This window comes from Triplophysa rosa, unplaced genomic scaffold (genome assembly GCF_024868665.1).
Source record: "Triplophysa rosa unplaced genomic scaffold, Trosa_1v2 scaffold243_ERROPOS425983, whole genome shotgun sequence".
Lineage (NCBI taxonomy): Eukaryota > Metazoa > Chordata > Actinopteri > Cypriniformes > Nemacheilidae > Triplophysa > Triplophysa rosa.
The window spans coordinates 93,517-119,858 of record NW_026634260.1 but is presented as its reverse complement, the minus strand read 5'-3'; the positions used below and the strand labels follow the sequence as shown (position 1 = coordinate 119,858).

The following is a 26,342-nucleotide window of genomic DNA, read 5'->3' as shown; positions in this document are numbered from 1 at the left end:
GACGTGTGACTTGTCTAGCCACATTCATTATCATTATTTCATCACACTAAAAGTAGTGTTGGTGTTAGGGATGTAACGATTCACCGTGAGCCGGTTGGAAATCGATTATAATGTGTGACGATTCAAATCGGTTGAGGTGTGAACTGAATCGCGATACATTTTTTGAACAGCAGGGGCCGCCATGTTCACTGCAAACCTACACGTGGACATGCTGATATTTCTTAAATGCAAAAAATCCAAGAAAAGCGCAGACAGTATTAGTTTGTTTATATTAAAGAGACTTTTTCTATTATTAATTTGTTATAAAATTGCAGTTTAGTTTTGTTATTAAAATAAAAGATAATTTTATTATACAAAGAAACGTGAAGCATTTAAGAAATAATGCAAGGGAAGTTGTTCATTTCTAATTTGTTTTAACTCATTTTGTAAAAATAAATCGTGAGTAAATCGTGAATAAATCGCATCGTGAGATCAGAATCGTGAATCGCATCGCATCGTGAGCTGAGTGAATCGTTACATCCCTAGTTGGTGTTATCTGTTCTTATTTCAGTGTATCCCGATCCTGGTTATCCTGTACTCCAAACACTGCACATTTTTGATGTCACTCTAATCTGACACACTCATCTGAGGTCTGAGGTCTTGGAGACTTTATTAATAAGCTGTAAATGAATCAGGTGTGTTTGCTTAGAGAGGTATGTAAAATGTGCAGTGCTAGAATTACTCTAGGACCTGGAGCCAGCTGCATAAACTTAGCCGCTAAGTTAAGACTGTGTCTCACTAACTAGCAATTAGTTAGAACTTATCAGTTTTACTTAAAATACGTCAATTAGACCAATCTACCTTTTTATGTAACTGACATAAAGTTACATATAGTCTTGAAGATACAAATTTGATAACTAACTTGTCAGACTAGTCTAAGCAGTTTATGCAATCAGCCCCAGGATTGGGAACCACATTCTTAGAGAGTTCTTCAATGTCAAACTGTTAGACCTGTCAAGAAAGAAATGTTAGTAATGATTATGATTACAATAATATAATTTCAACAGATTTTTCTTTTAAATTCCACCATAACACAAACACAAAAGTGAAGACATTGTGTATTAAAATGACATAAGTGATCTATGATGACAAAAAATTAAACACACTAACGTTAATACAACATTCTGGGAATAGATATATTCAAATACAACTGTTAAAACTGGTAACACAACGCTCATCCAGGTACTGTGAGTCATCTTAACTGGTGCAGTTTAATTAAAATAATTACATTTTCTAACAGTTAAACCAAACAGTATGTTTGTCTTTGTTGAAGTTCATGCTTACAGCTGTTAAGAATTTTTTTTGAAGTTTGAAATTGGTTACAAATGGTCTAATAAACTGTTTCAATGTTCATATGGTGTAATAAACTGTTTCAATGTTCATATAAGTACTTGCAATAGGTGTACTAAGCAGGATAATGTACAGTTGTGTTAAAAAAATAGTAGCGCAACATCACCAACCTGATGAATCACTGTTATTAGCTGTAGTGGTATTTCTGAATTGCAAATAATTTACTTGTAGATGTAGTAGTGTAATAGAAAAAGAACAGACTTGTCTGTCATGACATGCACATTGCTTGTTCTCAGTAATTGACTCATTCGGTAACACTTTACAATAAGGTGCTATTTGTTAACAATAGGTTAATGCAAAATAGCTAGCATGATCTAAGAATGATCAATTCTTCTACAGCATTTATTAATGTTAGTTCATGTTAATTTCAGCATTTACTAACACATTTTTAAAATCAAACGTTATTAAAGGGATACTTCACCCAAAAATGAAAATTCTGTCATAATTTACTCGCCTTCAAATTGTTCCAAATCTGTATAAATATCTTTGTTCTGATGAACACAGAGAAATATATTTAAAAGAATGCTTATAACCAGACAGATTTGGCCCCTTATTGACTACCATAGTAGGAAAAAATACAATGGGAGTCAAAAGTGCCCCAGAACTGTTTTGCTGTCCTACATTCTTCAAAATGTCGTCTTTTGTGTTCAACAGAACAAAAAAATGATAAAGTATTTTTTCCTACTATGGGTGTCAATGGGGGGCAAGATCTGTTTGGGGTGACACTAACTATGCAGTTTCTGAAGCAAACCCAAACACTCATAAGAACTGTGCTAGTCCATTTAACCTGGGCTGATATACCAGGTACCAGAAGTTGGTTAATGCAACACCAATGCAATGGTTATGTTTAGACATAAACATAAGTGTTGAGTATATTACATTTACATTACATTTATGCATTTGGAAGACGCTTTTATCCAAAGCGACTTACATTACATTGTATTATACATTTTGTTTCTGACTATGTGCAATCCCCTGGGATCGAACACATGACCTTGGCATTGCTAGCGCCATGCTCTAACCACTGAGCCACAGTAAAGCTGTTCAAACAATAAAACAATGATTATTTTTATTACTTTTTTTGGGAGAACATTTTGCAAGTTGGATTTTTTTAGTTTATGATGACTATTTATCAACATGTCCATGTGATCGTTCAACAGAAATAAGGACAGTACACACACAGTCAGTGAACAAGAAGCAAAGTTTAATTTGTGCCAGAAAAACTTTCTCAGTGTTAAGCCACGATTCTTGACAAAGACTCTGATTTTTTAAATAGACTGAAGCTATCGATTTCACTACTGCAGCATTTTCTGTTGGAGACCATTGCCGTTTTTACTACTGCAGCATTTTCTGTTGGAGACCATTGCCGTTTTTACTACTGCAGCATTTTCTGTTGGAGACCATTGCCGTTTTTGAATACTCTTTCCATATCCCTTTCAGCAGAAGAGTCCCTACAAAAGAGAAAAACATATTCCTGGTGTAAACACCATGATGACCAGAGCTCATGTCCCTCTTCTCCCAACCAGTCACACTCTTCCCCATCATTATCTCTGTCATTGTTTTACTGATTATTCTTATCTGAAAAATGATGAGCTGCAGTTTTTGGTTAAACTTGAACTGTTAGACCTTACCAGGCATTTTTACAGCAATATACTGGCAACAATGTTGACAGCTACTGTAGGTCATAAAACTACAAAAGCTCCTTTTCAAGTTTAAATGTTGATTTAGTCACTGGTAAGGGTGATCATTGTTTCTTTTAGTTGGGCTATCAGCTGTTGAACATTATTGTTAGTTTTCTTTAAATTGTGTTTTCCGAATGCAATTCATTTTGGGAATTCAACTACAGGAAGAACTCCTGCAAAACATTGTAAATTACAATGGACAGAGTTGGACTCACAGAGACATCAACAATGATGACAATCAACTGAAAGTTTCATGATGCAATGTATTCTGGGTGCATAGAACAAAACTCATCTATGATTGTTTGTCACCAATGATGAGGTTTATATGTTGAGTGTCTAAGTGTGTTTCAATAGCCAAGAAATTAAGCATTTCTTCAATTAAATTAAGTGCCACACTATTGTTTAAATCAACTACTTTCTAATGTTACTCTGTCATCAGAAGAGCATAAGCCATAAAACTATACTTTTACCATTCTCTTTCAATATTATCACACAAACACTCACTAAGAAACACTTGCAATTGCTAAAAAAATGACAAAGATGCAAGACCCCCTCAATGCTATACTGTATATCAATGATATTGAAGTAAATGTGGTTGTCTAGCCTATATGTAAAACAAGTCATGGTTTATATATAACTTATTATACAAGTATTACAATGATTTTTACTATTTGAATTTCATATTATTCAGTAGACATAAACGGAACAGTCCAGGGGCTGCTAAAAGTGTATAGGCTAGACAACAACATTTACTTTAAAGTGTTTACACAACAGCTAACAGCCACAGCTCTAAATACGAACAAACAACTGTCAAACTTGCATACTATTGGCACAGGAAGGCTGTAACCCTAGATGTAGCAATTCGACTACATCTGATACTGTATTGATTCATGAGTATGTGAGTTCAATCTGCGCAGAATTTAAAATACACCTCGTAAACTGGCTAGTGATTTGACATTGTTACCACAACATCTGGACATGATTCTCATAATTTCATTCACCTTGACTCTGTCCAAAGACTGACCTCACAGACCCCATCACCCCCTATTTTCAAAAAGTCATCGGATATAGACAAATCACGCGAATTTCGACAAAAAGTGACAAGTTTGCATCCCTGATGGATGTTTAGTTCCTGATATAGGTACTTTTCCTTCAATTTCTTAGCCCGTCATAGACAGTTCTAAACAAGTTTAATTATTTTCACTTAATTTTGATTTACATGATTCTAGTACACAGTGTGCATTGTGTATGTGTGGTTTGTCAGCTTTTACCAGGTCGTTCACAGCCCTCCCTCTTTCTGCGCTCGTTGTTCTTCCTACCAGTGGTTTTGTAAACTAATACAAATTAAAAAACAGCAACACATAAAAAAGCATGAATACCATTAATATATAGTTACAATAGATTAGCATTTAAAAACCTTTTATTCTGTTGTATCTCAAGATGTGCATTCTAAGGCAGAGTTGCTTAAATTTCTTCTGTCCTGCAGTATACATATTGTAGCTTAGTATAAAGGTTCTGGTGTCACATGTTCAAACATTTGATATTGTACACAAACACAAACTTTTCCCCCACAATATGACATCAGTAAATACGGGGACTCGCAACACACAGCCCAATATGACTGTACTAAGAGAAACACAGACTTTCTGCCCATCCCCCACAACATGACATCATCAGTAAATACGGGGACACACAACACACAGCCCAATATGACTGTACTAACACTAGCTACGTTTACATGGACCAATGTAATACGTGTAAAAGTCCAATGCGATTGAAAGTGCTCCATATAAACACGTCAATCAGATTAAAATGCCCAAATCGATTGAAATTTAAGTCGGATTGTAAGGGGTAGTTTATGCATTTTGTAATCCGCTTGATAGGACATGTAAACACTTGATCAGATTGAAAACCTAAGTAGGAAGTTTTGTGCATGTGCAAAGACGACGCAGGGTCCTACAGACATAAGGGCATATAATGCACGGAATGAGCAGTTGCTGCTAAAGAAACCAAAAGCCATAAATCTGACAAAGCGGTACAAATTTCCATATGCGTGTCATCTCTAAATGAGCATATTAATGTTTTTACGCATTTAAAATGTCTTAACTGTCTCCCAATGAGTTTTTAACCGCAATTTCTCCGTTTCTTTTTAAAACATGATACATTTGCAGATGTCCAAACATAGGCAAAAACATCGAATCATAAAATTTAAGTTGTATTCATAGTAGGCCACCAAAAGTAGTTTTGCCATGGTTTTACATTCATACATTCAGATTGCACAATCTGAACAAATTCAATCCGATGTGTCCATGTAAATGTAGCCACTGACTTTCTGCCCACCCCCCACAATATGACATCATCAGTAAATACGGGGACGCACAGCCCAATATGACTGTACTACACATCCCTATAAATAAAAATAAGGTTGCAGGTATTAAGATCAAAGTACACACCACAAAACAGTATTTGGTATTAACAGTGCAGTAACAGTGTTTAACTCACAAACTTATGGATAAACTGTTTGTAATAAAGCTCAATAAAACTGGAAGGAAGGAGGCGGGAACCGGCGAACATTTAACAATAAACTTTAATCAAAAATAAACAAACAATTTCCGGGCCCGGTCCTCTCTCGCCGTATTCTCCTGCCTTACGTCCTTTTATGCTTCCGCTCCTCCGTGAGAGATACGAGGCCGGAATGACGGCCAGCTGACACAATCGCGTCCCGGTCTCGCTTCTTCCTCCCATGGCTCTCGTCACGCCTTCCTCGTCACACTGTTCTTCTGAACCAGCAGACTGTTCATTTCATTTTTATTTCGGTTCTCACAAACAACTTTCCAAAACAAAACAAATACATATTAACCGGCAGAAGCCTTTGCATATAAAGCCCACCCTTTATACATGATTATCTGATAAGCGACGCTACTTCACCAATCAGTATTACAAAATGAAACGATATAGATCCAAAAAAAGAAGAAAAAAAACAGTTCCCAAAACCGGCTCACATTTTCCAAACACACATACAGTAATTGCTAAATAAACATACTTCAATCATATATTTAATACATACAATCTCTCTCAGAAGACACATACAATACATTATTAAATGAGTATACATAGTATACATCAAACTCTTCAGATAAAATGTTCATTACACTTCTCACACTATTACCTTATGTGTTCCATCATCGTCTCCAGCACAGTTTACTAAACTGGCACACCCCACGGTGCAACACCATCTCACCATCCAACTTGGCAATACCACAATCACACCTCGGAGTGATATTTGATGAACAGCTGTCCTTCAATGATCACATTGCAAAGACAACGCAGTGATGCTGATATGCCTTATTTAACATTAGAAAGGTTAGTCCCTATCTCACTGAGCAATGCGGCACAACTCCTTGTCCAGGCCCTGGTAATCTCAAGGTTGGTCTACTGCAATGCTCTCCTTGCTGGACTTCGAGCAAAGGCTATCAAACCACTCCAGCTGGTTCAGAACGCAGCAGCACGCCTCATCTTCCAACAGCCCAAAAGGGCTCATGTGACGCCCCTTTTCATCTCTCTCCACTGGCTACCGGTTGAAGCCCGTATCAGATTCAAGTCACTAATGCTTGCCTACAGGACAATCACTGGATCTGCACCGGCATACTTTCACACCCTCCTACACTCCTACACCCACCAAGAACCCTGCGTTCAGCAAACCAGTGGCGTCTTGTATTGCCTTCTCATGAGGGCAGTAATTCTCCTTCACAACTCCTTCCTGGTGGAACATTCTTCCTAACTCAGTCCGGTCAACCACATCTCTCACAACATTCAAAAAGCTACTTAAAACCCATCTCTTCTGTGAATACTTGACAGACAAATGAGATGAAAAAAAAACTAACCCTCTCTTTCTCTCAACAGGTATTGTTCTGGCTTTTGCTGAAACTAGTAACTTTGTATTAGCACCTATTGTATTATTGCTCCTGTATGACATATTACTGTATTGCTCCCTGAACTCTCTGTAAGTCTCTTTGGATAAAACCGTCTGCTAAATGACTAAATGTAAATGTAAACCAGCAGACCATTCATCTCTCTCAGAAGACACCTGTGTAGATTCACAATACAGTATTAACACAGTGACAATAACATGAGTTATTTAATCGGCCAGTATTCACTTTATCACTAAGCACACTGCAATCTGTTTACTTTTTAATGATCTTTATCTGACTTGTAGGTAAAACATGAAAACATTGCTGATTTTTACTGCTTTTAATGATAAAAATAAGTTGCTGATTCATCACTGAACAAAAGATAACGTTAAATGCTGCCAGGTTTCACCAAAGCTAACTTGATTAGCTGCTAAATATGTGTCATTGCGTTACATGTATACGTGTCTGTCTCGCTAATGCCTTCGCGTTGCGTGCATTTGCGTTAATAACGTCTGCCTGTCCGGCCCGAGCGTCCCATTAAGGCCCCATACATTAGCGGCACACCGGGAAAATTTCCGATACTCTAGATGGCCGGACCGCCCCTGGTCGCGGCCGTAGGCCGTCGGTGGAACGGCCGTTCTGGACTTTGACAGAATGTCCTACTGGTCAGTCCACCCCTGAATGTAATGTTATGTGCATTTTTTTTTGTCGTGAAAATAGGGTTGATCACGGTGAAAGATATTTCTTTGCTGTGTTTTTAGGTGGCTAAATAGTGCAATTTGTTGTCATTACTTGCCTTCCTTTATTTAGTTTATTTCAAATAGGCCTACATAATCTCTCTTTTTTTGGTTATTATTCTGTAGCATATGTTGCCTTTTGCAAATGACAAAGATGTCAATTTTAAAACAAACTTTTTTATTTATATTTTTTAATGGTAAATGCAGAACAAAGAAGAGGCACAAGAACGCAGGGTAGGCTACAGCCCTAGTGTAGATTAAGCTACACTGTAAAAAGATTGCTGTAAATTTTACAGTAATTTCTTGGCAGCTGGGTGCCAGTAAGTTACTGTAAAAGTGTTTACAGTAAACCGTTTACAGTGTTTACTGTAATGTCTTTTCACAGTAACAATATTGTCTACTGTATTTTCATATCTTTACTGTGATGTCTTTTCACAGTAATACCACTATCTACTGTATTTCATTTACAGTACTAGAATTTATTTCCTATTACAGAATCAGGATTTTTTTCTACGATTTGTGTTTAACTTTAAACAGAATAAATTTTCTACCTGTAAAAAACTATCTATAATTCACAAGTTGCAATAAAGTTGAAGAAACAGGTCTACTCACAGCAGTTAAAGTTTTATTTTAAACAGAATTTCATCTAAAAATACTCAGAAAACCAGGGAACAAAACAACAAAACAATGCATTGAGAACTGACAAAAAAAATGAAGGAAACAGAGTTAAAACATACGAACCACTTAATGTTTTTACCAATGCTTATCTACAGGTTGTTGTTAAAATGTCATAGGTCAAAGAGCATACGGGTCACATGACAATAAACATGCCTGATGCAGTATGTCCGAAATGTAATAATATGGTAGATAGGTAGGTATTTAGTTTAAATCAGTACATACTGTCGCAGTATGCAGTTTGGACGCAGCATAGGTCACAGAACTCAAATCAACCCCCAAACATGTTTGTTTTGTTTTTAGTGTTGTCGTCAGTAGTGCTTTATTTCATTACTCAACAAGCTCGTTGATGAAAGATGCCACAAGGATTCAGGCTGGTGATTTTTCTTCAGTGTTTGGGTGATATGTGATTTTGATTGGCATTTGGTGCTATCAGGGTGTGTTCTCAGAATGAACCTGCAAGCACAAGAAAAAAACACATTATTTAAGCATTATTTATTAACTGAATTTACATTACAATATTTGCATTACTGCTAAATGTATAAATATCAATATTTATAAACTGTTTATGAATGAAAAATGAATAAAATGAAGACACAATATTTTAAAAATACATTTAATTCCTAAATATTTAGGGAAAACCAGACCAAAATCTAACTGTTGAGTCAGGGCAGAGCTTCAACTGACAGCTGTCAATTTCAGTATAATTTACAGTAACACTGCTCAAGTGTTTTAACACTTAAAGGGATAGTTCACCCAATAACGAAAATTGTGTCACCATTTAATCACTGTCTTGTCATTTCAAACCTTTATGACTTTCTTTCTTCAGCAGAACACAAAAGAAAATGAAGAATTTTGGTAAAACAAAACCATGTGCCCCCATTGACTTCTATTGTATGGACACAAAACTGATGCAAGTCAATGAGGACCAACAGTTTTCTGTTACCAACATTCTTCAAAATATATTTTGTGTTCTGCTGAAGAAAGAAAGTCATACAGGTTTGAAATGACAAGAGGGTGAGTAAATAATGACAGATTTTTTTGGGGTGAACTATCCTTTTAATTTGTGTTCCGAAGATGAACGGAGGTCATATGGTTGTCGAACGACTTGAGGGTGAGTAATTTTTTGGCGGAGCATCCCTGTAATAATGGTTAATTAGTTTATGATTACCTCTGAATGAACTCCAGTGTATTGATGGCCGCTTCCTGGTATCGCACATTGAAAATCTGTTAGCTCTTGTGGCTCTATGATGACTCTGCCCTCCATTGTCAGCATCCATTTTTTGGCACGGAAAACAAATCTCCTGTAACAGACACCATCATAGCATCTTTTTAGTAAGGGTAAGGAAAAGCTATTGCTACAAATCATGATTCTTGAGACTATTTTTCACCATTATTGTCACCATAATAAAAAAATCTATATTCACATGCTAATATATTATGATAAAATTATTCATGCAAGTACAAAAAAATTCAAAAGTTCCTTTTCCAGCACTACTGGTCTGTATGGTGTGTTCCATTTAGTATTGATTGTCCTTCACGTTGCAATTTAATTTAATTTAAACATTTTTCATTAGCCATGGTATTTAAAAAAGCATGTTGATAAACTTACCAAGTGCAATCAGTCTTTGGGTGCTGGGCACAGAGAGGGATCTATGAAGGTAAAATCATGCCTAAAAGATTTGCACTTGCAGGATAACATTTGTAAAAGCGTACATGACATTGCCAGCATAAAATAAATTTGCATTCGCAAAAAAGTTTTGTAAAGGTGTAAATCAAGCTGCAAGCGAAAGAAAACAAGTTTTGCAGCATTGTATCATTTTTCGTAAGCGTAATTCATGTGTTGTGAAACGGCAACTTCATATTACGTCAAATAATGATGATCTGTATTCTTCTGACCTCCGTTTTTTCCACGCTTACTCTTTTGACACGTTTTTTTGCGCTGAAATACGGCCAAAAGCATTGCTAGTCTGTAAACAGAGGTGTGCAAACACAATGGTGTTATGAACTGCAAAACGGATTCATCGCGCAGAACCTGTCTTTGTGTATGTAAAATAAATCTGTTGCAAACGTGTTGCCTACACAGGCGAAAACTGTTTCTTGCAATAACCCGATGTGTACGGTTCCGTCTTGTTTGCGCTTACACTTTTTGGCACGATTCTCTCACTAATTTGAGTTTGCAAGCTTGAAGGGGCGAGGCGGAGCTACCTTCTTGTGACCAATCAAATGAGGTTCCTGATGACTCATCGTTTTATCTTATCTGATTGGCTCAATAACGCGCCAGTCAAGCAGACATCAGACACTTTAATGCATGCACCCAGACGATCATAGAGATCTCATTTGTACACGATTCTTTAAACATTAACCTGACTGACATGTGTTGAATTGCTACTATATACCCTTTCTGCTTATAGTAGCTGCTTGCGCTTTATAAGTATTATTATATGAAAATTATTATATTCAGTGGCTTCTCTTACTTTTCTTACTGATATTTAGTGGCAGTTTTTTAGGAAAGTGACGGTTGACTAGTTGAATAGAAACGGTGCTTATTCGCAAATGTTTTATGCGATATTCCATTTTTGCGCGTAAGCTAAATTCGCAACTTTGGATGGAAACCCGGCTAGTGTCTGCAGAAACACACGGGCTTCTCCGCAGAGCAGCACGAGTACGGCAGGTGCACACAGCCTGTTTTAAAGGTTGGTAAGCGATCAAGTTTATTAAAGTGCTGTGTATTTTCATGTTAATATTTTTGATAAAAGTAATTTCAAATTTAAACTGCGTTTAGAAGCAGCTGATTTTTGGGATCAGCTGGCTGTGTGAATGGGGCCGGTCTATCAGCGACTTTTTTGACAAAAATATTACGCAAGCAGAAAGATGTACGCCACAAATAGATTTCCAAGTTTAAAAAAAAGTATATGTGATGTATCAGCCCAAAAGGTTTTGAAAAGGCATTTTGAATGTAAGAATATTGAATTAGATTTTTTTTATATTGAATTTGGTGTTCCGAATTTCTACTTCATCTTGACAACTTGAAGTTGTATTTTCAAAAACTGAATATGTACAGTCTAAGGATTCGTAACAAAAAATCTGCTGTTTAACAATTCATATCTAGAAAAGTATGCTCCAAAGGCACCAAACAGAATTACACATAATTACACAACAAACAAGTTACCCTGAACACTTTCCCAGTGTTCCATTATTTGAACTGAAGAGTGCATTGAACCCAAACTTGCAGCATTTGGTCATACCAATGTTTGTGTGTTGTGCTGTGGAGAGCGATCAAACAAGCCACAATGTTTACACTTTTTCAGGAAATTGAATATACGAATGGCTTATTAGTAGTTAATAATAAAACAGTATATTAACACATATGCAAGTGCACACTTTACTTAGAAATATCTTATGGTCTTTAAGCTGTCTTGTTATAGTTAACTCATTTTGTTTGCAAAGTAATTTGAATTTGTATGTGTGATTTCAGGTTATCCCTCACTGCGGATAGAGAAGAACGACCTGAAGAGTGTATCGCTTCTTGAGGCCAAGGCAAAAGTCAAAGACATTGCTATCTCCAGAGAGAGACTAACACTCAGAGACGTCTTGCATGAAGGTATTTGCTATGTAACAAGCATCTCACAACATACATAGCACATAAGAAACCACAGCAAAAAAGAAATGTGATTTTGAAAGCATTGTTTTCCTAGTACTTTTTAAAACATTTTTCTCTCTGAATTTTCTTATTAATAGTAAAACCACATTTGTCTGAAGTTGGAACATTGTATACTCAAGTCATTTAGCTGCTCAGTCTGAGGTTAGACACATTATCCCTCTGCCTAGCGACAAGTCTAGAAACTTATATTATTGGAGGATTACACATTTGAATGCACTCAATGACTGTGGTGCCCTCAGATGGTCAGGGAGAGCATTCCACAGTTTGGGAGCAGCTGAGCAAAAGGCCCGATCACCCGTAGTATGAAGCTTAGTCCTAGTGGGTTTGAGAAGATATGCTGAGGCAGAGCGGAGGCTACGTGTTGAGCTTTGTGGAGTGAGAAGTTCCTTGAGGTAGAGAGGGGCATCGCCATAGATACACTGGTGGGTAAGGATAGAGACCTTATACTGAATCCTGTATGAGACTGCAAGCCAATGAAGGGATTTAAGGATGGGAGTAATATGGTTGTACTTGCGCACCCTAATAAGGATCCTTGATGCACAGTTCTGAACATACTGCAGCTTCTGAAGGCATTTGCCTGAGATCCCGATGAGGAGTGCATTGCAATAATCTAGTCTGGAGGAAACGAAGGCGTGGATAAGCTTTTCTGCATCTGCAAATGTCAGTGTAGAACAAAGTTTGGAGATATTCCTGAGATGAAAAAAAGAAGTCTTACACAGCTGATTGATATGGGCCTCAAAAGTCAGATTACAGTCCATTTTAACACCCAGGATGGTAACTGTTGTAGAGAATGGAAAGTCTTGACCAAAGAAGGCAATGCTGGTTATTTTCGATGTCCGGACCTGGTTTGGAGTGCCATCTAGAATGACTTCCGTCTTGGAGCTATTTAGCTGAAAAAAGTTTTGATTCATCCACACCTTTATTTCCTTCAAGCAGGTAGTTAGAGTAGACAATGGCTGGACAGCAGACAACGTTGAGTTTGTCCTTATATAGAGTTGTGTGTCTATATAATGTCATCAGCGTAGCAATGAAATGAAATTCCATGCCGGCCAATGATACGACCAAGCGGAAGCATGTAAAGAATAAACAGCATGGGACCAAGCACTGCGCATTGAGGGACACCACAGGTGACATTATACGTCAGGGATTTAGCTTCTCCCATTGCAGCATGTTCAGTTCTACCAGTAAGGTAGGATGAAAACCAGTTGTAAGCTGAGTCAGAGAGACCTATGGTGGAGTGCAACCGATGAAGAAGGATGTTCTTTGATTTGATACGGTCCACCGTATCAAATGCTGCAGTCAAATCCAGAAGGATAGGAAGGGATGGTGTGCCAGCATCTGCTGCCATCAGTAGGTCATTTGTGACCCTGACCAAGGCTGTTTCCATACTGTGGCCGGGACAAAAACCAGTTTGAAATTTCTCAAACAAGTTGTTTTGTTTTAGATGAACCAATAGCTGAGCAGCAACTGCTTTTTCCAACACTTTAGAAAGAAATGGAAGGTTAGAGATGGGCCTATAATTTTCAAGGACTTCAGGGTCTAAGGTTGGTTTTTTGAGAATTGGTCTGATGACAGCAGTTTTCAGTCTGAAGGGAAATATTTATGGCCTTAGTGATCAGGGGACTTATAACACAGAGGTTATTTTTTATCAAAGCTGTGGGAAATGGATCCAAAGCACAGGTAGCCGATTTCATCTTTCTAATGATATTCTCAACCTCTTGCTGTGATATATTGGCAAAGCCGCAAAGAGGTTGGAAAATCCCAGGCTGCAGGTCAACAGCCGGGATAGGCACTGAACAACTGGATAGGAGAGAACGAATATTATCTACTTTCTTCCCAAAAAAAGTGATAAAATTGTTGCACCTTTCCACTGTGGCTTCTACTGTAAATGCGAATGCGAATGGGTTTGTGGTTTGAGGATGTTGTTTATAGTAGAAAAAAGTTTCTTTGAATTTCCAGGACTATTATTGATAACATTTGAGTAGTACTGTGACCGTGCATCTCTCAAGGACCTTGCATAAGCCTTTTGATGATCTCGATAGGCTTGTCTGTGAACAGTAAGTCCTGAAACCTTAAGACAACACTCTAAGGCACGGCCAGCTGTTTTCATTTTCCGCAGTTCACTGGTGTAACAGGGAGCTGATCGCGAAAAGGTGACCATTCTGGATCTGATAGGAGCATGGAGATCTAAAAGCCTACTCAGAGATTGGTTGTTAAAATCAACTGACTAGCTAGCGGAGATGAAATCCACGGAGGAGAGCTGCTGAAGATTCATAGCCAAAGCATCGAGATTGATCCTTTTCAGGTCCCTGAAGCAGATTTGATGCTTGTCCTTAGTATGAGAAGAGGGTAGTGGTAGCTCCATTGAGATAGCATTGTGGTCAGACACACCCAGATCATACACCAAAAGATTGCTAATCGAGGTGAAATTTGAGATACAAGGTATATGTCAATTATGGTGCATTACGTCAGGCTTAACAAGCGGATTGGATTCCAGGCTTATTATTATACGGATCAGCATTCATGAGGTGCTTTACATTGACTATTTATGTGAAAAAATGGGCGTGTACAGGGCGGGATATGATGCTGATTCACGTACGCACACTTGCAGGTGATCTGTGATTTATAAAGTGAATATTGCTTACAGGTGTGCTTATGCACGATGTTATAAGTCAGAATATTTTTTGCGTAAACTATTTTTGGCTTTCTGACGCACGTACACTTTTAGTAAGGATCATACACACAGTTTTATAAATGAAACCCCTGGAGATGTTGAAAATCAGCTTGAAACAGTATGTGTGTCTATATTGTCTTAAAGGGGAGGTTTTTTGCCTACTTTATCCAAGTTGATAGTTCTCTGAGGTTCTCTGAGGAAAAATGTGACATTTTTCGGTCAAAATACTTCAAGGATGAAGCACAACGCCACTATCTTTACCTTGCAAAAAACGCGTTCTCAAGAATGGCCGTTTCAAAACGCTTCTTCTGTATGATGATGATGGGCATTTGATAACCACACCCCCAACTTCACGGAGGTGTGTCCACGCCCGTACATTCTCAAGCTACCATAGAAACCGTTGAGCATAAGCGTAAATCCTAACAGGGCTCTAGACTAACTTTTTGCACTGGCTGCACTGGTGCGCCTAAAAGTTAGGTGCACCCAAATTTTCGACCGCATTGCATTTAACTGTTTTACCAGTTCACTTTTTTTTTTTATCGCTGTCCATATAGGCAAAATTGACTTGTAAATGATTAACTAACAATCTGGTCAACATAAAGTTCTTTATTTGAAGCACAATTCTACAAGAAAGGTAACTTACTGAAAAAGTGTTGGTGCTTAAAGGGCTTCAGTGAACTGAAATTTAAACTTAAAACATCTCAAGATAAATGGACCAGGGCTTGACATAACCTGGGAGGTTGATGGCTCCGTGTCAGAGCATTGCTTATGATTTTCGGACGGATCAGGCCTTAACTTAACATTATTCACGAAAAAGTTGTCAATCGTTCTTTTCATGTTCTCTCATCATCCGCGCTACATCCACTCTGTTTAACTGATGGGCCTATAGGCTCCTCACCTCTCTGTCTGACTGCAGCACACGCATTTTCACACGTACACACCAGAGGTTGCGCTAGACTTTTTTATTGTCCGTCATTTTGACTGACAGGCTCGTAAAAAATCCGTCATAATCTATTATTACCCGTCACTATGGTGCAAGGTGGCGTTAGGTGGTAATTAGTATGTTCGTGACGTCATCACGCTGGACTTGCGTCTCGGAACTTGTTGTATTTTAATTAGGGCTGTCAACGTTAACACATGCGATTAATTTTTTCAAATTAACGCGTGAAAAATATTTAACGCAATTAATGCAGCATCCATTTGTTTTGACATTCTTTGTCTAGCGTTACATTATGTAATCACGCTCTTATTCGTGTACACTGTACAGGCTTTTAAACCACTTAAGCGCGATTTTAAACAGTTGCTTTGACTATCAATGAAGATAGACAGCTTCTAAACTGTGGGACGCGGCAAAACGCAACGCAAGGTCCAGTCTGGTGTAAACAGTCATGGGCTGAAGGCTGCGTCAGTGAATCTCTGTCAGACAGCGCATCCGTGTTAAGTTCTCTTTCGTGCTTGAATGGATAAAACCATACAAGATTATGTCAGAAAGCCCGTTTTGTCTAGCATTTTCTTAAGCAAGACTTAAAAGTGTAAAATAAAATCTTAAATGAATGCAAAGAGTTGTGAAAATGGGAGTGCGGTGACAGTCAGATCTGAGACAGCCCTTAAAGGGGCCACGTTCTTAAACATGCTGCTGTGACTCTTGTCACTAACGTTAATCAAAGAACAAAATAAAAGAAGAAATCAATTGATGTTGTAGCTTTAATGAAAGTCTTCTGCATTTAATTTATAATTTAGCATTAAAGACTGTAAAGTGTTTGAGAACTTCCTTCAATTTCTATATATTATCTATATATTCTATAGCTCTCAATTATATTGTTGAATGGCTATAATTAATGTTAAAATAATCAATTTAATAGAGACATCAGTTACAGTACTAATATCAAAATGTTTTCTTTCATTCATAAAATGACGCTGTTAAAGAAATATGTTGTTTCTACATCAATTTGAAGATTAAATGTGAAATTATTAAAATGTAAAAGTATATTTTAAAATATTATTATCATGTGTGATTAATCGTGATTAATCACAGAAAATGTGTGATTAATCAGATTATTTTTTTTAATCGATTGACGGCACTAATTTTAATACAACTGAATGCCCAATAAAGCCGTTGTTGTTTATATTCATTTATATATTTAATGTTTTAATGTTTATGTTCATATGTGATTCGATCTGGGAAAACCCAACACATGGTGCAAATTTATATATTACAGTTTTTGATACCATATTAAAGCCCTTTCCAAATTAGTTTTTATTTTGCTCATACCTTGTGTATGTAACAAAAGTTATGGCTGAGGTCGGCTGAAGCGCTATGATTTTCAGGAACGGAATTTGGAGGAAAACGGGTTTAAAGTTAAGTGATGAAAATAAAAGCACAACAGTCCAGTATCACAAGTAAAAGTCACTTTACAGTATAATAAATAATTTTAATAACTATAACTAATTTCTAATAACAATTTAATAAAAAAAACATTTCCTAGTGTTAAAGTCTATAAACATACTGTACAAAACCATTTGAATAAAACGAAAGTGAGGAAAATGGTGCAGCGCACACTTAAAGAGCGAGAGCTCTGCCGTTATCACTACACAAGGAAACTAGCAAACATTACGGACAACAACTAATAAGCAGTGAAGCAAGTTTTACGTTGTTTATCATGTGCATAGTGTCTGGACTTTTGATCATCCCTTGTATGTTTTGCGATCGGATAACTCTCGGTGCTGCAGACGGGGAGCTCTGTCATCTCACGAAAACGTTGTATAAAAAAACTTTGCATGCATAAACAGGACTGGCGGGAAATGTGCATTGATACTCCTTCATTCTTCATGTTATGTGGTTTACTTTGATAGGTGTCCCAGCTAGGGATGGGCGATATGGCCCTAAAATTCTATCACGATAATTCCTGGTATTTGTTGCGATAACGATAAAAATGACGATATATCCATAACGCCATCCACTGCTGTTTTTTGCGTCAAGTGATAGTAGCTGCATGTAGTCTGGACCCTCAGAAAAACAAATATTATCAAAAAGTAAAACTTACCCCAAATCAAACAGCTAAAATATACCTACAGTATTTTTGTAAATATAAAATATAATAGTGAGATTCGACTTCAAAAGTAAGTAAAGAAAAGTTAAATGAACTAAAGCTCAATAAACACATCATGTCATACCTAAAACTGTATATATTCTATTGTTGGGTGGAAACGATCAATCGCATCACGCTGTCAATAAATCTCTCTTGAACTGTGTGAACCTTCTCTTCTCACAGCAACATACACTGAATCTGTCTATGACTCGCGCTACAGAAAGAGAACAGAAAAATGCGGATAAAAGAAATCTAATTAAATAATCCATGCTTTTATATGCACTCATATACTTATATGCGCTCATAAACGTATTTAAAATAACATAATACAAACTCGCAATTGTACTGTATGTAAACAGGCAGCAGTGCTGTGCACGCTGTGTCGCTATGAAAGCACATGTGGGCGCGAGCTGCACACGGGACGCTCCATTCATCCTTTATATAACAGGCAAGAAATCGTATTAAACAATTTGCGCATGCGCGCATAACATCTAACGAATGTTTAAATGAATACTTTTAGCCAAGAGTATGGCTAAACAGGCTAACGTATACATTAACTTACTTAAAAATACTTACAATTTCCTCATCCGAATGTTTAAATAAATACTTTTAGCCAAACTAAATGTTGTGGTGTACGTATTATGACTATCAACGAATACTTAACAAACAAATTAAATAAAACGAAAGTGAAACTAAACATTAACTCGGATACATCTACAGTGCCAACCTAAACGAGCTTTAGAGCTCTCGTCTTTTAGTGCAAACTCTTTCTCAGCTTCACGTCCGCCCTCCGCTATACCCGTTTTCGCTTCACATATGAGCTGTGAATGGGTCTCACAAAGAAATACGTCATCAACTAGAATTTATCGTGTGGGGAATTTCTACCGATATATCGCAAATGATATAATATCACCCATCCCTAGTCCCAACGCAACATTCGACGGGTTTTCCCAGATCGCATCACATATGTCTAGTCAGTAACAATGACAGGTGAAAACACGCACGTCCCTTCGTGAGCATATCGCGCTCTAATGAAGGGAAACGGGGAGTTACAAATTGCACTCATCGTAATCCGTCATAATGACGGACGGCCTTCAGATTTTTCCGTCACTGGTAAAAAAAAGGTAATTTTCAGTTAACGCAACCTCTGGTACACACACATACAGGAAAATCACCTGTACAACGGCCAATCAGAGGGGGGTCCGCCCTTCACTATCTCTGATTGGTTTAGACCACGTTATGGGCCTAATGTGTGTCTGTTGTTGAATCACAGGGAGACTTTCAGAGTCGCGGAGACTTTTTTTCTCCCTCGAACGGCTGGTCGCACCGGTGCCACCTCAGATTTTTTTTAGTCGCACCATTGAGAAATATGGTCGCAAGGTCGCACTCTAGAGCCCTGCCTAAGCGAGAGATGGCTGCTGGAGGAGACGAAGCGGTTCAACCTTATATGTTTAGTTTAGTGTGTTCAGTTGCTAATAGTCTCGCACTCAGTCGTGATCACACATCTTGTATGAACTACAGTTTCACAAGCGAACAAAGGACGTACACGAATCAATGTCTGGACGCCCACTGTACATGACGTAATTGTTTTCCAAAAGGAGTCACGCAATGATTTGTGATTGCTATTAAATGTTGTGAACGGTCTAATTTATTTTCTCCAAAACATCATTTGAACAGAAACGCTGGATTTTACAAACAAACGTAGCGCTACATTCTGGCGGATAGCCAGACATTAATCAACAATCACATAAGCGAATCTAAATACCTAGCATTCAGCAAATGAAATACAATCAGTCTAAATCATAAGTAACACCGAAACATTCCTGTCAAACACAACTTTGGTTTGTGTTAGCGTAAAGTTTTAGAGCGGGGACTACAAGTGGTGCTACCTGAACTGACAGAAGAGGCTAACGTATACATTAACTTACTTAAAAATACTTACATTTTCCTCATCTGAAGCTTTGGCTTCGCTCCCTCTTTCAGGAACACTTTTGTAGCAAATCCTGCTTTGTACTGGCCAAGGTTGACAAAGCACTTCGGCTTGAAGTGATTCGCGCACACAAACAGGTTTTTGCCAACTCTTTCCAGAGGATTCCCATTAAAAATAAATATAATCCACTGCTCTCGCGTCTTCTCTGAGGCTGTGACTCTAAATAATTATCTGTGCTGGTCTGTGCACCCAACAACAGAACACTTAGCACAAACTTTCACCATTGCGTTATTACAGATATACTCGTGTCGCTTGCAAAACCACAATGGCGCGCCATGGGTGGAACCGAGCAGACTAAGGGGCGGTGATGTTACAATAAGATCATTCTCCTACATCAGAAGAAGTGCGTTATCTGAAGCGCTGATTTTTTCTCATGCTTTCAGAGAAAGGTGTAACAAAGCAAAATGACTGGATTGTACTTTTTCACGTTTTCTGGGCTGGTAGATGCACCGGGGAACTGATTATATCACTCAAACACAGAAAAAATCGTATTTTCGTGAAATGTCCCCTTTAATGCACAGCGAGGAGAAGAATTTGAGTGGCCTAAGACTCTTCAAAGAGCACAGATGGAAAATTGCAGTAATCAGTTGAATTTTGGGGTCAGAAAGCATTCAATAAAAAAAGGAAAACTACACCTCTAAGTTGTTTGGGACAATGTTCAAGAAACAAATCTTCTGCTCTCATGCAAAAACAAACTCCACCATATTAATCTGCCATACTAGAACTTCAAACAGGACTGGGTTCTATGGCCATATGAAATGAAAAATAGTTTTTTGGCAACAATAACACAATATAGGTTTGGCGCACACAGGGATAAAAAATGCCCCATGTCCATAGTTAAATATGTCGCCAGATCTTCATTGTTGTGGACCTACTTTTATACCAGAGGTTCTGGACATCTTGATCAGATACATGGCATCATGTTTTATATCAAATACCAACAGATATAAAAATCAAAACCTGACTTTCTCTGCTAGAAATATTATAATGGTTCATGGTTAGATCTTCCATCTGCACACTGGTTCAAATGACTTCAAAATCAACAAAAACACTATAGAATGAGTGGGATGAACTGAAGATAAGAGCACCAACATTTGAAGGATCTTAAGAGATTCTGTATGAAGGAATGGACTCAGATGACTTGCCATATATTCTCAAACCTCATCAGACATAAAAGAAAAGACTCAGAGCTGTTTTTCATGCAAATAGAGGTTGCAGAAAGTTCTTTGCTCATATTTACCAAGGGTGCCAATATTAGTGGAGGGCACTATATGATGCGTTTGGCTGTATTGTGTTAATGAATTAAATACAGTATATAACATCTTAGAATGAAGCACATCAGGGGCATGCTGTTTTGCATGTGACTTCATCTAACAACTTTCCAGGCAGGCTTTAGCTACTTTCCATTGACAAGTTGGCAACACTGCACACAGCTAAGAAGTCGGTATTCCGCCATTCCAGTATGTCTGATGTTGGACGGTAGTTTAAAGCATTTATTCTGAATGAAGAGAAGTGGTGTGGGGTAATCCTGAAAGAAGAGCACAGGGCTTAAAGTTTTCCGGCACCGTGCCGGATCTTCAGCTTGCGGCGTTTGACTGCGGAAAAAAATATTTACTTTAAAGGAGACATCAGATGAAAATCCCACTTTTTCTGTGTTTAAGTGCTATAATCGGGTCCCCAGTGCGTCTAGCAACCCAGAAAATGTGAAAAATAAGAACCCAGTAAGTTTGTTTTGGTGTGCCTTTCCCTGCAAGCATGTGAGAAATCGAGCCGTTCAGATTTCGCTCCGATTGTGACGTCCAAAGCGGATTTTATTATAATGTTACCGCTTAATCTACACTGTTCCACCCACCACGCTCCACCATTGTTGTTTTCACAAGCGACAGCGGTGTACGTGATGCCATGGCTAAAGTTCGTGGACAACATGCAATGAAGTCGCTGCACAGAGACCTAACCTCGGAAGAGACAGGAGTGGATTTATTTTATTTTTAGTAGAGATGCACCGATATGTAAATTTTGGCCGATAACCGATAATCCTTTAACATTGGAAGCCGATAACCGATATATTGGCCGATATACAGATATATTATACTGAAAAATTTGTCACAGCAAATTAGCTCTCACGTTGTGTGTGTAACGTTATAACTTGTCAATGACAAGCGCTAAAATCCATGTAATTCTGCAGAGATCTGCAGTGGATTCCGTGGATTTTAGGTAAGCATACACGCACAATGTAAGCGCATTAGCTGTTTGCTGTGACTTATTTTTTTGTCTCCGGGCGAATGATTTGAGATGTTTAAGATGAAACTAACCGCAGAGGAATTCTGGAAATATCATTTAGCTAAACCATTGCCACTGCACGTGTGTTGTGTTGACACGCCGGACAGAAGGGGGGTGGGGTTCGCTGTAACTCATTATCATTTAAAGAGACATGCACCAAAACGGGTTGCTGTGAGCATAGCTGTTTTTGACGAGGCAAAAAGGGTTTTGTTTACACAGCCATTGAGTGTTTTTAAGCAGAATATGTTCCAGACATTTCATGAAGACCCTAATAAATCATACCATCTTGTTGAAAGTGCTCGTCTGATTAGACCTTTAAAAAAAATATTACATTTAAAAAAGCTTCTTGATATCAGTTTGAGTTCATAAGTTTACCTACCAATGGTATGAGAGGAACACAGCTATCGCGCTCAACCAAACAAACATTACTAGCCAATCAGAATTAAAATGGGGTGGGTCTTTGTTGCCGGAGTGGAGACGTCACTTTGGAGAGTAGCAAGCAGCAAACAGTCGGCAGGTGGGAGAGTAAGTTTATAAAGCCTGAAGCGGGGGGAAGCTTTTAAGTCCATTACAAATATGACATACACAAATTGGAGACTGTGACATAAAGATCGATAATGTTGTGTTGTTTCGGCAAATCATCTAATCAGACCTCCGCTTCCACTTCTACGCATCACACACGCGCTCGCTAACTGCGATCGAGATATCAAGGATCGATTTCTAAAGCGTCTAAATCGTTTTCAAACTTTCACAGCTTATTGCACCTATCTCACAGAGTTATGTCATAAACATGGTCGTTTTTGTCTGAAGTGAGCGTAAAAAGTTGAGAAAGAAATCGGATGTCAATACATTAGTGACAGCAACCTAATATTCCTGCTACTCTATGTGGTTGATATGAATCAAACAAATGAAAAGAGAAACACTCACTGCTGACTCCGTAACCTTTGTAGCTTTAATAGGAATTTATATTGTTTTCCTTTCACAGTTTGTAGCACAAAATTTGCCAGTAGTAGTTTAAAAATGGATAATAAATCTGCCTCCACTGATTATTATAAAAAAATAAACAAAAATAAACAAGCTCAAAAAGGTGATCACTTTTGACTTGTGCCATGTCATCACCATTAATATCTATGAAACTAATGATTAAATTACTACTAGAGCACAACATAGTTTAGTAGAGTACAAAATTCATCGTAGATCGAGTCACTTTATTTTGCTCTCGAAATGCTACCCCAATAGGACAAAACATGTGAGTCTTATTTTTTTCTTTTTAAAAAGTAGGATTTTTATTATGATGAATTTGGTTGAATTTGGTATGTTAAGCTATGTTTTTATATACCATAATTGCATAAAACTATGGTTTTGTGTGTTATAATTATGCCCCCACTTCTTTCGAGTCATTCTGTGATCCATACACACATTGTCATGACAAGGGGTGATACATGGACAGAGGACCCAAGTGAAGACAGCGGGTAAGGGGTTAACAAGACATTTTAATAATAAAACAAAACAAAAACCCACGAGGGTGTAACATAATAAAACAAGGGAAGATCACGACATGGCAAGACACGACTAAGACTAACTAGACTGGAGATAACATAAACAAGGACTACAATTAACTAAACTAGACTTGACAGGGAACAAGTATTCACCAGACGAATGACAGATAATACAATGAACCAGCACAGGACAGAGAACAAAGGGGCATTAAATAAGGGACCAAATCAAGAGGGCACAGGTGTGGGGCATGAACTAATAACGAGCACTAACGAGGAAACAAGAGGGCAGGAACAATGACAGACCTGGAGAGAGTATGGAGAGCCATAAGGGCCAAAATTACCTCCCTCCACATGAAACATGAGGTTCTGTCATGGCTCTGCCTCATCTTGTCATGTTTTTCTTGGTCTTGTGGCAGAACCATGACACACATGGCATAGCATCAAAGTTTAAGAAACGTCTGTCTGAGAAGCTCAAAACCGGCATGTTACTAGTTAGTTTCAAGGTATAGTGTAGTATAGTGTAGTGAGTGTGTAGTGGAGGTGAAGAGAGTTTCTGATAGAGTGATGAATGTGAAGTTGGAAGTTGAAAGGGTGAGGATAAATGTCATCCTATGCTCCTTGAGTGGGTTGTGAGATGGAAGAGAAAGAAAAATTCTGGAGTGAGTTAGATGAAGTAGTGGTGAGTTTATCTAAGAAAGAAAGATTAGTGATTGGAGCAGACTTCAATGGACATGTTGGTGATGAGAACTTATGGCCTTAAGGAGAAGAATGTTGATTTTTCAAAAAGGATGGAAATGGTGGTGGTAAATACATATTTTAAAAAGAAAGAGGAGCATAGGGTGTCATATAAAAGTGGAGGAATGTGCACACAGTTGGACTATATTCTATGCTGGAGATGCAAACTGAAAGAAATTGGAGACTGTAAGGTGTTGGTAGGGGATAGTGTTGCTAGGCAGCTACATTAATCACCCTCAAGTCGTTCATCAATCCTAGGACATCCGTTTATCTTCAGAACGCCAATTAAGATAGTTTTGAAGAGGCCCGGGAGCTTTCTGACTCCTCCATAGACTGCAACGCAACCAAACTTCAAAGCGATGAAAGTGAGTAAAGACATCATTGAAATAGTCCATGTCACTACAGTGGTTCAGCTTTAATTATATAAAGTGACGAGGATAAATATTGCGAATAATTATAAGCGAATATTGCTTACAGGTGTGCGTATGCACGATTTTATAAGTCTGAATATTTTTTGCCATACGCTTTTTTGGGCTTTCGGGCGGACGTACACTTTTAGTAAGGATCCTACGCACAGTTTTATAAATGAGACCCCTGGGAAAACAACATTTCTGTCAAATTTTTACTTGTAATAAACACTAGTTGTTGTCAAAAGAACGAGACATTATTCCACTGTTTAGATGAATATTCTCATGTTAAGCATTTTCTCCGCCATAGAATTCCAAAAAAAAAGCTAAGATGAAGGCAGCGCAAACTGAGAACATAAAACTTTTCTGATATCATGCTGATGTTTGATATCGGTCAGGACTCCGGACTGCGGCTAAATGGTCGCATGATGTTGTCGTCGCTTCGGTCACAGCTCAGCAAGCTCATCATTGACAAGTTTACAGACACAACGTGAGCGATTTACTAAGATTCGCTGTTTGCTGTGACAGATTTTTTGAGCCTGAGGACAAACGATTTTATATTTGAGACGTTTAAAACAAAACTAACCGTGGAGTTCAGAATACACCATTTATCTGTTGATTACTTAAGAAAGCACTGAATCATTTCCAATCCATTCATAACAAGAATGATCAACATGCGAATGCTCTTGTTAAGTTTATGTGAAGTTATCTTTACATTGTGTTGTGAACATGATGAAAACTGTCCTTAATACACAATAAAATAATCATAAGAACGTATTAAGACGAGCCCTTTCGTTTTGCTTTAACACAATAAACAATAAAATATATACTTTTTCACACAAAATGAATACATGCACATTTTCTGTTGGTTCAAATGAATTCAGTACTAATTTGGTCTGGTGTATTCAGAGTTTAAACGGTCTCTTTACAAAAACGTCTGCAGATTCCGTATGGCCCTGATATTGAGTAATGTCATATAAAACTGCACATTGTAATTTCTGTGAGTTAAGTCTATTTATTATCAAAGTATTTGTCAGTAATAAAGGGGAAAATGTCAATAATTGCATTGCAGGCTAATTTAAGGTGTGCCCTTAAATTTTCTGCTTGCGCTGCTAAAAATTTCAGTCAGGGGCTACAGTGCCCCTAGGAAAAAAAGTTAGTCTGTAGTCCTGTCAGTGATAAAAAAAATAAGAATTTGGTATTTGGTAATAATGAAGATAGGAAAACATTGAATTGTTTGTCATTTAAACGTTAAGTCATATCAGTATTTTGATGTATAATATTTAAACAATTTAATATGTTAAGTAAATAAAGACTATTACGATTGTAAAATGCATATTGTTGCAAAGATGTTCTGTTTCGGTGACGTTTGGAGTTTACTTTCTTATCAGTGTTACAGCGTCTTACGTTTATTTGTCACCCTGAAGGTAAGACATTAATTCAAAGCTCTGCTCTTTCAAAAAGACAGCCATTAGCATCTCTCACCATCCCCCGTGAACTGAGAAGTGGAACCTGTTTTTGAAAGCCTGTACTGACATGGACAGAATTAAAAGATTTCAATGCTTGCCAGTTCGTCACTACGCTTATGCAGAGAGTCCATTGGAGCCCAG

At 37.8% G+C, this 26,342-nt stretch overlaps 1 protein-coding gene across 1 annotated transcript in view; it reads left to right on the top strand.

Annotated features, from left to right (window-relative positions):
- Nucleotides 1–26,342, top strand: part of ryk (receptor like tyrosine kinase) — a 159,320-nt gene that overhangs the window by 59,427 nt on the left and 73,551 nt on the right. The window contains exon 9 of the mRNA XM_057327515.1: nt 11,873–11,998. Within this exon, the coding sequence (XP_057183498.1) occupies nt 11,873–11,998 (126 nt within the window). The remainder of the gene's footprint in view (nt 1–11,872; nt 11,999–26,342) is intronic.